Below are 11,616 nucleotides of genomic sequence, written 5' to 3' on the forward strand. Positions count from 1 at the left end.
GTTCATAGTTTTGATCTTTTTCTCAGACAAGTTCCTTCAACATTTCATATAATAAGGGCTTGGTGATGATGAACATCTTTAACTTGGCTTAATCTGGGAAGCACTTTTTCTGCCCTTCCATGCTAAATGATAGTTTCTCTGAATAGAGCAATCTTGGATGAAGGTCCTTGCCTCTCATGACTTGGAATACTTCTTTCCAGCCCCCTTCTTGCCTGTAAGGTTTCTCTTGAGTGTAATGGGCACTCCTCTGTATGTAACTGTCTCCTTTTCTCTTGCTGGTTTTAAGATTCTCTCCTTCTCCTTAATCTTGGCTAATGTAATTACGATGTGCCTTGGTGTGTGTGTCCTTGGGTCCAACTTCTTTGGGACTCTCTGAGCTTCCTGGACTTCCTGGAAGTCTATTTCCTTTGCCAGATTGGGGAAGTTCTCCTTCATATTTTTTTGTTCAAATACATTTTCAATTTCTTGTTCTTCCTCTTCTCCTTCTGGCATCCCTATGATTGGAATGTTGGAACGTTGAAAGATGTCCTGGAGGTTCCTAAGGCTCTCCTCGTTGTTTTGAATTCTTGTTTATTCATTCTGTTCTGGATGAATGTTTCTTTCGTCCTTCTGCTCCAAATTGCTTACTTGAGTCCCGACTTCCTTCCTGTCACTGTTGGTTCTCTGTACATTTTCCTTTACTTCACTTAGCATGGCCTTCATTTTTTCCTCTAATTGTGGTGATATTCAACCAATTCTGTGAGCTTCCTGATTACCAGTGTTTTGAACTGTGCATCTGATAGGTTGCCTATCTCTTTGTTGCTTAGTTGTACGTTTTGTGGAGCTTTGATCTGTTCTTTCATTTAGGGCCATTTTTTTTTTTTGTCTTTGTCCACCTGTTAGGTAGTAAGGGGTGGAGCCTTAGGTGTTCACCAGGGTGGGGCAACCCATGTATCTGCTTTGTGACACTGTATGTGGGGGAGGGGTCCGAGAGGGAACAGTGCTGCTTGCTCTGCTCTCTGCTGGTTTTCAGTCACTTCCCCTGGTGCCCACAACCAAATTGGGCCCTTCTGATACTGATTCCTGGGTGGGTGGGTTTCCGTATGTTCTCAGACCCTGTGGGGTCTCTGCAATGAAGTCTCCTGTGAGGCTAGGGTTTCTCCCGCTGCTCCCTCACTCGCCCCCGCCCAAGTGTTTTCAGTCAGAGGCTTTGAGGCTTTATTTCCCTGTACTGGAATCCTGGGTTGCACAGTCTATCCAGCTCCCCAGGTGTTCCCCCCGGTTTATCTGCTCGGGAATGTGGGACCTTCCAGTCCACCAACTGCCACCTTGGGGTGAGACAGACACCCAGCTTTCTGTCTCTGCCCCTCCTACTGGTCTGGATGAATATTTCTTCTTTAACTCCTTGGTTGTTGGACTTCCATACAGTATGATTTTCTGTCAATTTTGGTTGTTTTTTGTTTTTAAATTTGTTGTTGTCCTTCTTTTGGTTGTGCAAGGAGGCACAATGTGTCTACCTATACCTCCATCTTGGCCAGAAGTCATGGGCTTCTTTCTGGAGTTTTGATTCTGTTCCATTGGTCTACATGTCTTTTTTTCCAAGTACCATGCTGTTTTAGTTGTTATAGCCCTGTAGCTAAATTTGATATCAGGTGGTGTGATGCCTTTAGCTCTGTTCTTCTGTTTCAAGATTGCTTTGGCTATTGGTGGCCTTTAGTGGTTTTGTATGAATTTTGTTATTGCCCTTTCTATTTCTATGAAAAGTGTATTTGAAATTTTTACAGGTTTTGCATTGAATTTGTAGATTGGGCAGTATACACATTTTAAGGATTTCTTGCTAACTCTAAATACAGGATATATTTCCATGTATTTGTGTCTTTTCTATTTCTTTTACCAAAGTCTTAGAGATTTCAATGTCCAGACCTTTAATTTCCTTGGTCATCATCTCTTATTTTTGTTGCTATTGTAAATGCGATTCCTTCATTTCTCTTCCTGATCTTTCATATTTTGCATATAGACATGCCGCTGATTCCTGAGTGGTCGTTTTGTACGCTGCAACGTTACTGAATTTTGTTTTTTATTTGTAACCATTCTTTGGTGGAATGTTAGTGGTTTTTAATATATAAGACATATCACCCGCACACAGTTTTCTTTCTTTCTTTCCATTCTGGATCCCTTTGTCTCTTTTCCTTGTCTGATGGCCCTGCCTAAGGCGGTTGGTACGTGTTGCACAGGAGTGGGGAGAGTGGGCTTCCTTGTGCTGTCGCTGATCTCAGAAGAGAAACTCTCAGCTTTTCTCTGTTGAGTCTGATGTTAACTGTGGGCTTCCACACGGGACCTTCATTTTGCTGAGGTGTGATCATCCCATCCCCAAATAGTTGACAGTGATTATTGTGAAATGTGTATTATGAAAGAATGGTGTATTTTCTCCAATGCTTTCTCTGCATCTATTCAAACAAGCATATGTTTTATATCATTTAATTTATTATCGCATGAAACCTTTTATTGATTTGCACAGGTTGAAACCTTTTTGCCAATTTTCAGGACCCTGTGTTAAATCCCATTTGATCATGGTGTATAAAAGTTTTAATGTGCTCTTGAATTCGTCATGCTAATGTTCATTGAGAAATTTTGTGTCTATATTCAAGGAGAATATTGGCTTCTGTGTTTTTTTTTTTTCTTGATGTATTCAAGGTGCTGTGGGTCCTGGGCTTGTAATTAGTTAGGGTGATAGCCAGGGTGGCTGAGAGGGAGCTTGGACCAGGGGTTCGCTGCTGGCAAAGTGCTTGGAGCACAGAGGGCAGGAAAAGCGCTGCTGGGGCCTGTGTATCCAGGTCGTGGCCAGCACCTCGTTGCTGTGTGCGAGCTTGTACTTGCAGGCGGACGTGACTCAGGCAGGGGGCGCTCACCTGTGTGCGTTCCCAGGGCGAGGTGAGGGGCTAGGACTGAACTACCTTTGCTGCAGCCGGGGAAGGGAGTGAGGTGGCTCTTGGTAGTGGCGGAGCAGGCATAGGACCAGAATGAGGTGCAGGAAAAAAGAGAGCAGGGGAACTAGGTCAGGGAGGACAGCGCTGTGCTTCCCAGATGCCGCAGCCCCCCACGCAGGTAAGCCAGGATCCTGGCGGCCAGCAGTGGTAGTGTGGCCCTGACTTCTGGCCCGGGACAGAGGCCCTGCGAACACCCAGGCCCTTGGTGGGCCCTCGCATGGGCTCGGCTGGCTGCAGCGAACCCTGTGCCCTCATGGACGGCCCTGAGGACATCAGGGCGAAGTAATCCACACAGGTCACCGTGGCGGACCAGTCTTAAAAGGTGGTTGGCTGGGAGTTAGGGAACTGATAAGGTAGGAGGAAGTCAGGGGGCAGAACAGAGAGAGTGGTGGGTAGCTTTCAGCGCCCTCAAGGAGCATCTACACCAAGGAATTAGGTAAATGACACACACAAATTAGTGCTTCTGAAAAAAATGCTGTTTTCTGGGAGCTGGTTTACAAACACATGCCTGACAGTCATTTCACACGCCTGTGTGCTCTTGCAGACTCAGGGCCTTTCTGGAGGAACCAACACCAAGCCCATCATCTGATACACACAGCAGTCCTTCACCGGACCAGGCAGTGTTTTTCACGATGGTTTTGGAAATTTGATCCAAACTAGTCTTTTAAAATAAATGTATTGGGGTGATGTTAGTTCATGACATTACATAGGTGTGAGGTGTGGTGGGTGTGGCTCGGTGGGTTGAGTTCTGTGCTGTGAACCAAAGGGTCCCCTGCTCCATTCTTGGTCAGGGCCCAGGGCTGGGTGAAGAGCCAGGTCCCCTGCTGAGGACGGTTGACGTGTCAGAGGCAGTAAACCTGTGTTTCTCTGGCACATGGATGTCTCTCTCCCTCATCTCCCTCCCGACCTCTCTCTAAAAACATATAACAAGAAAACTTAAAGGTATTACAGAGGTTTGAGGTACACAAATCTGTGATACATCGTCTGTACATGACATTGTGTTCACCTTCCAAAATCACATCTCTCATGAGCATATATTCTCTCCCTTGCCCCTCCTCTGTCTCACTCCAACCCCTTCCCTCTGGGGACCACCACCCTGTTGTCCGTGTCCATCAGTCCAAACTACTCCTGGTATTTATCCATTTAATCAGTCATTTAAAACAGATTTGTTGTCTGACCCCAAGACATGCGCAACCAGTGAATGCAAAAAATAAAAGTGAGAAAAATGTCTTACAGGAATGTGGACCAGAGACTGAGGCTGAGCCCAGGTGTGGATCTGAACCTGTGATGTGGGCTGAGCCCCAGGTCACAGGGTGAGAAAAGAAAGGCAGTCAAGGATAATCAACAGGGCAGTGAAGTGAGACACCACAGTTTACCTGTGGAGGAGCCTCTGCAGCACCAGCCCTGACCTCTCCCTGCACATGACCCACACCCACACCCTCCTCATTCTCAGCAGACACTCTCCCACGGGTGCCCACATTTTCTCCCAGAGCTTCTCAGGATCATCAGACTCTTCTCCAGGATCTACCTCGCTGACTGGTGGGTTTGTTGTCTCCTGTGTTCACCCACTGGCTGCATGGTGGGGTCTTCTCCGACTGTGCCAAGCTTCAAACAGCAGCACCCCGAGGACCACGAGGATCAAGCCAGACACACCCAAGTGGATGAGGTTTCCCACTGTGTAGTCTTGGGGTTGATAAGATAGGAATTGTGGGTAAATAGGTCACAGAAGTCAGGACAGATGAGATCACCCCAGTCCCCTGGGTGTCCACCAGGGCACCTGCATCTCATGGACCGGTTTTGATTCCCTGAGCACAGCCCATAACTGAGAATTTCCCATACTCTGTACTCTTGGAATCTGAGTTGTTTTCCCATCATCCCGGAGGATCAGCTGCTCCAGAGGAAAATAAAACTCATAGGATATGAGAGAAGAGTTGTAGGCTGGCTTAGGTCATCTCTTTTCTAATCTTTAATGGGCCTCTCCAACTAATGGTACCCAACCCAAATCCCCGAGGTGAGCATCTCTGGGGTCTGGTCTTGCATTGCTTGGAAAGCCCAGATGCACACGGGGGAACTCAATTTGTTCCGAATGTCAGGACATGAAGGAGTGACAGCTGGATGTACATTTTCACGGCTCCACCTCAGCTGGCTGCTTATGTCTCTGACTCGGGAACATAATTTCCACGTCAGGTTCCTTTCTTCCTTCTATCAGTCTTTCTTTTTAAAGAAATAAATGATGGAATATATACAACATAGATATTTTTGACATCAAGGATTACCAAATTTAACATAAACTTTAAGTGATCATTCAGTTTGTAATCTAATAGGAAGATTGCTAAGAAAGTAGCAAAAAGATAAATGAAAAAATAAAACCTTTAGGTGCACAGCTGCATGAAAGTACAGATCTCTATAGATCACAGACAGGCTCTGATGCTGTGACACAGGAAACACAGGGAACTCTGGGAGGGGGAAGGGGGCACAGACAGGAGTTGTGATGGGAGGTGTTTTGGAGGATAACCTGACCCAGCTGACCACCTGGTGCTGACAGAAACGCAGCAGAAATCCTGCCATCCTCCCACCCCCACGTGCTGACAGTGGTCCCCCATGGAGAAAGGACAAGCTCACAGTGGGTTTATGTTCTTTCTCCCACAGGAATTCACTGGCATCAAAGTTGTAAACTGATTGAGCTTTCTCAAATCCTGGACTGGAGTCTGCTTTGATAGATGGGAGAACTGAGTCCCAGATACAGGAAGCTTGTGTTCCTTGTGCTGTCCTCGTGCTGCCCCCAGGTGGACACCAGCTCTGAGCTCTGGGCTCCTCATCAGCAGGGGCCTGTCCTGTCTCACCTGGAGCTGAGGGTCCTTCTCACTACCTGCCCCCAGCACAGCAGGGACAGGAGGGACAGGGCTGTGCAGTGAACCCTGATGCCCCCTTCAAATGGTCGGGCTGGGCTGGGGCTCTGCCTTCCCAAGCTCTGTGAGGCTCCTTATGGCACATAATGTCACCACAGGCCAGTGAGCAGAAGGGAACCATGGGTGAGCAGACATGAACCCGACTTTCAGAGAAGAGAATGGATTCTGGGCCCCGCACAGGAGCAGCAGAGCCGGGACCTGGACCCGGTCTGACTCCAGCCCATGTTCCCTCCTCTGAGCTGAGCACCCGAAATGAGGGAAAGGACTTATGTTCCCAGACCTTGCTCTACCTGTCCCTTCCTGTACAGTGTCACCATCCATGCTACAAAGGGGTCAGTCCCCATAACATCATGTTCTCAGTGGCTTCCCTATGAGGCCCCTCTCCCAGGAGGGCAGAGCCAGAACTGAAAGAAATCTAAGCTCTGGGCCACGATTCTCTCCTTTTACCCTTGGAGACACTGAGGCACAGAGAAGGGAAAGGCATGTCCAAGTCAGAGCCCCCAGAGGTGCCTGAACTTGCACAAGACTCAGTCCCTCCTCCCTCTGGACACACCCAGCACCTCCCCACACACACCCTCACTTATTGATCTGTGGGCCTACATTGTACTGGAGGATGCTCCATCCTTGGAGCCTGCTAGAAATTAAGGATGGGGGTGAGTAGTAGAGGCTGCCTTCATTCCACTTGAGCCTGGCTGCCTGGGGGCTCCCTGTACACACCTGGGGAGAATGGTCATTGTCACCCAGAGGACACATACATCTACCACCCACATGTCCCTCCCTAAGTCTCCTCCCTGTTGTTCTGTCCCCAGTAAACCAGTGTCACTGATCCCCAGAAACTTTAGGGCTTTATCAGGCACAAGGTTTACATCAGTTATTTGGGGCCCAGGAAAGAACTGAAGCAAAGTGTCGGCCACCTCACCTGTGACCCCAAGGTGTAGAGGGTCACTGGACTGTGACCACACATTGGGGGTGGAGTTGGAGGAACCATAGCATCTGTAGGTCCCCCCTTGGGAGGAGCTCACAGGGCCCACAGGGAAGACAGCCTGCCACCTCCTCTCAGAGGATCTCCATTCTGATTTCCTGTGTTGGGGTGGCTCAGCCCCTCTTTCCTTCAGCAGATGGAAAGTGTCCCATGTGGACTGTGAGCTGCACAAGAGGGACACGTTCTCTCCTGATGCCACCACCAGGCCTGGGTGGGCTGAGAGGGAGGGTGCGCTGTGCTCTCCTGAGGGAGAAGGAGGATCTGAGTTAGAGGGGACCGTCACCCCACCTTGCCCAGGAGTGGGCTGTGAGGGGCGAGGCCCCCCTAAAGCCACACTCTGTCCCCTTCATCCTCTGAGGAGGAGCCCACAGTGGGGAGGGGGCCCTGGTTCCCCCTTACCTGCCACCACCAGGAGCAGGGGCTCACTCAGCTGGGACAGTGAGCCCCCAGTGCTGTATGCACACTGGTACGGCCCTGCATTCTGTGAGCTCATGGACTGAATGAGGAACCCGGTCTTCTCGATGGAGGCCTCTGGGATGCTGGTCATCCAGGGCTCAGAGCCCCTGTCTTTATACAGAATGTAGCCATCTGCCTGCAGAGACCCCTGACACCAGATGGTCGCAGGGCTCCCCTTGCTGATGATGGGGCCTGGGTCAGCCCAGATGGAGGGTTTGGGGGGAATTCCTGGAAAGGAATCAGATCTAAAGTGTCAGGGGTGTTCTTGTCCCTTTGCTGCCCCCAACTCTCACTCCAAGGGCCCCTCACCCTGGTCACCATCAGCCGAGACCAACTGTGTGCACCCCAGCTGCCAACGGACATCATTGCCAACGGACTCACCTGCCTGGACTTGGTCCCACCAGCCTTGACACAGCCCTGGAAGAGAGTCCCTGTGAGATCATCCTTCACCCACACACAGAAGCTCCATGCCTCGTCTGGGCTTCTGAGTGCTGGAGTCAGACCTGGAGCTGAGCCACCTCTTCTCCCACCAGAAGTAGTGTCCCCACTTAGACTCCTCAATCTGGGGGTCTTTTGGGACTAGGATCTTGGGCATGACAGGATCCCATCCCTCTTCTTTCCCCCAAAGCTCACCGAGGCAGAGAAGGACAGTGAGGGTCCGGCTCGTGGTGCTTCCTGCCATGGTCAGCAGTGTACAGACGATGTATAAAATTCACTGGCAACAGAGTGACAAATGGGGTGTTAACATGGTCTCAGCTCTGAGTGACAGGTCATGGGTTCCTCATCAGTGGCCTGGCAGGAAGGGAAGTAGCCCCTCTCTGAAGGATGGACCCAAGGAGAGAGGAAGTTCTGGACTTTCAGCCTGATCTGAGTCTCTGCAGACCCCACACACTCTGCACCCACCTCCTGTGACACCCAAATCCAGAGGTTGACACCTATTCCGGATCATGAGGGCAGAGGATGCTGGCAGGACTCAGGAGCAGCCCAATATCTGTTCAGATTCTGATTCTGCCTTTTCTTGAACTTTGTGTCCTTGGGTAAGTCACTTCCCTTTCCTGAGACTCTCCACGTGCCATTTTTCTTCCTCTTTCTCACTGGCCAGTCCATCAGGCAGCATGTATTGAGCAATTGCCCTGGGCGGTCACCGTGCCAGGCCCTGGAGAGTCACTGCTGAAGCTGATGGATTCTTCCCCTGGACCCACAGGGCTCCGAGGAATGAAGACAGACATGCAGATATGTAGGCGGCAGACAGATCAGTTACAGTCTGGTGACACTGCCCATGTCGGGAGAAAGAACAAGGCCGCGAGGTGCAATAACAGGTGGACGTCATGCAACCTGGGTGCTGGCTGTGAGGGCGTCCTTCTCAGGGATGGGCTGACCCAAGGCATGAGCAGGGTGATCAGTGCAGAGACCATGGGCAGGTGACGTCCTTGACCAGAAAGAGCTCGGACTGTTCTCTGAAGTGGCCACCATCAGGTAAAGGTTGCATCCTGGGAACACAGGGCCTGGAGCACCGTGCAGATGGTTTGGGTTTCATGTTGGAGCCAGTGGGCTGAACAGATTTATGTTTTAGAAAGGCTGCCCCTACGAGGAAATGTCATGCCAGCAGGCTCTATTCAGAATGAACTCCGTCAGGAATAAAACTCCACCATTCACTGGGCCATGGATGGCGTGTTGACCAGTATTTTAAGTCATTCACACAAACCCATAATGCTCTCTGCACTTGCAGTTGACTGGGATGAGACAGGATGTCTCTCTGTCCTGTCTCAGTCTTGGGAAGGAGGTGACTTGGTTCAGAGTGGCTGAGGGAGCAGCAGAGGAAAGCACAGGATTTTTAAATAGCTCAGTTTCTGTGTGTGGTTTGGGGTGAAGGGAGTGTGGTTAAGGGGGTTGATTTGTTTGTGGAGGGTGAGTCATGTTTGCTGAAACTGGTGAGTTTAGCTCCAGCCTCATCTCTCGTAGTCTTGAATGTCAGGTGGCGCAAAGTGGATCTGTTTGGAGCAGGCAGGTTCAGACCAGGTGTGTTGGAGAAAGAGTCCTGAGGAGGTGGAGAGAGGCGTGAACTGGAGGAAGGTGTGGGGCCTGCACTGGAGTTGCAGGAAGGAGGCTGATGTGATGACAAGACAATTGGTCTTGTGATGGATCCGGGACATTGTTCAGAGGGGCTCAGTGGGAAATAGTGGAGTGGAGTCAATGACTGACTGGGAAGTTCCAGAGTGGGAAAGGAAGGCTATTGCACCTTCTTCTAGGTGTATGGAGGCACCAGTGGGGCTGTCACTGGGAGGATGACCCAAGAGGAGAGGGTGGTATGGGGAGGTGCTGTGGAGATGGGTTGCTGTTTGTCAGAAGAAAGTATGGCCATGCTGGGACCCTGGATTTTTTTTTTACCCAAACAGTTCCCTTAGCTGACTATTGCTTGTACAGGTCAGTACCAGCCTTTCCTTCATAGCTGCCCTTGAAACCTCTGGGTCATTTCTGCCTCCTCAGGGCCCCTCCTCCCCTGAGTAGAGCTCTTGCTCTCACACTGGGAACTCCCTCTGCAGGACTGGGAAAGGGCCCCGGGGGGAGGCCATCCAGGCTTTTAAATGAAAAGAGACAGTTTCAGAGATCTGTGAGGCCGTTTATGTTCCTGAACTAGGAGCCAAATGAGAACGATAGCAATGAAGAATCACCATGTTGGAAGAAATAGGTACCTGACCTTGCTCTAAATTTCTTGAAATCCATGAATTTACCCGTCCAAGGAACTGAGCTATACATCTTTGAAAACCAAGCCCACCCACATCAGGAGCATCATCAAACTAGTCAAGGAAAATTGAAACCCCCCAGACAGAAATGGCACATCACACATGGAGGAACCATGATTGGATTGACTGCAGATTTTCCATCAGAAACCGTCACAGTCAGAAGAGTTTAAGGTCCTGAGAGGGGAGAAAAGTTCACCTGGAATTTTTCTAGATATATTTTTCAGGAATGGAAGTGAAATATAGGAAAACTGACCATAAGACCTGATTAAAAAGAGAGAAGTTCGTCAGGCAGACAAGAGCTAAATCAAAAAGGACACTTGGAAATTCAAGATTTAAAGAACAATCATATCTAAGTAAATTGCTAAGTAAGTGTAATAGTGTTTTTTCTCATCTTAAGGTTTAAAAAACAGGCATGGCTGTTGAAAGCAGAAATGGACCCGTCATCTGGTGGGGTGTGTGATGTGTGTGGATGTACAACAGATCACAGCGGCTGCGTAAGGCAGTGGGCGTAAAGGGAAGTGCACAGTTGTGTGGCTTCTTCACTGACCTTGAAGAGGTTCAATATTACCTCTGTGTGGAGTCAGTGAAATTAGATGTGCATGATATGATACAGCAGTCACTTAACAACAGCAAAGCATTATGAGAATTCCAGTGGATAAGTTAGGATGGATACTAAAAAGACATCCACAAACACAAAGAGGGCAGTCAAAGGAAACCTGAAGCTCCAGCAGCAGATGTGAGACGCAGAAGCGAACAATGAAATGGGAAAGCTCAAGCATCCTACGTTACACTGAATGTAAACGGGGAAAGCACAAGGACACGGCAGTTTTTACAACTGGAGTAAAATACTGGGTTCCTTTACTCTAGTATATTGTATTAATGCATGGGTTTATTCCTTTTTTAAGATAGATTTTATTGATTATGCTATTACAGTTGTGTCATTACCCCCTCCCCTTTATTCCCCTCTGCCCTGCATCCCCCTCCTACCCACATTCCCCCCTGTTCAGTTCATGTCTATGGTTCGTACATATAACTTCTCTGGCTTCACCATTTCCTATACTATTCTTAACCTCCCCCTGTCTACTTTCTCCCTACCATTTATTCGACTTATTCCCTGTAACTTTTCCCCCTCTCTCTCCCTCCCAATGCTCCACTGATAACCCTCCATGTGATCTCCATTTCTGATGTTCTGTTCCTGTACTAGTTGTTTGCTTAGTTTTAATTTTTATTTTATTTTATTTTTTAGGCTCAGTTGTTAATAGCTGTGAGCTCATTGTCATTTTACTGTTCATATTTTTTTTGATCTTCTTTTTCTTAGATAAGTCCCTTTAACGTTTCATATAATAAGGGCTGGGTGATGATGAACCCCTTTAACTTGACCTTATCTAGGAAGTACTTTATCTGCCCTTCTATTCTGAATGATAGCTTTGCTGGATAGAGTCATCTTGGCCTCCGTTCCAGCCTCTTCTTGCCTGCAAGTTTTCTTCGAAAAATCACCTTATAATCTTATGGGGACTCCTTCGTAGGTAAGTGTCTCCTTTTCCCTTGCTGGTTTTAAG

At 48.8% G+C, this 11,616-nt stretch overlaps 1 protein-coding gene across 4 annotated transcripts; it reads right to left on the reverse strand.

The window, feature by feature from the left end:
* Positions 1 to 4,073: 4,073 nt before the first annotated feature.
* Positions 4,074 to 8,921, reverse strand: LOC128779162 (leukocyte immunoglobulin-like receptor subfamily A member 5). 4 transcript variants are annotated; one of them, XM_053915040.1, is made up of 5 exons: positions 7,947 to 8,173; positions 7,695 to 7,730; positions 7,257 to 7,541; positions 6,795 to 7,100; positions 4,074 to 4,649 (listed from the first exon to the last, which is right to left on the reverse strand). In XM_053915040.1, exons 1-5 carry the CDS (start codon positions 7,993 to 7,995, stop codon positions 4,528 to 4,530), a joined length of 798 nt encoding a protein of 265 aa, XP_053771015.1. In that variant the 5' UTR covers positions 7,996 to 8,173; the 3' UTR covers positions 4,074 to 4,527. The 4 variants fall into 4 exon arrangements, with proteins under 4 accessions (XP_053771015.1, XP_053771014.1, XP_053771013.1 ...); XM_053915039.2 differs by having other exon boundaries at positions 4,517 to 4,649; positions 6,476 to 7,100; positions 7,947 to 8,183; XM_053915038.2 differs by lacking the exon at positions 4,074 to 4,649 and adding an exon at positions 8,217 to 8,921 and having other exon boundaries at positions 4,657 to 7,100; positions 7,947 to 8,028.
* Between the last annotated feature and the right edge of the window lie 2,695 nt (positions 8,922 to 11,616).

Source organism: Desmodus rotundus, chromosome 12 (assembly GCF_022682495.2).
Source record: "Desmodus rotundus isolate HL8 chromosome 12, HLdesRot8A.1, whole genome shotgun sequence".
Taxonomy (NCBI): Eukaryota; Metazoa; Chordata; class Mammalia; order Chiroptera; family Phyllostomidae; genus Desmodus; species Desmodus rotundus.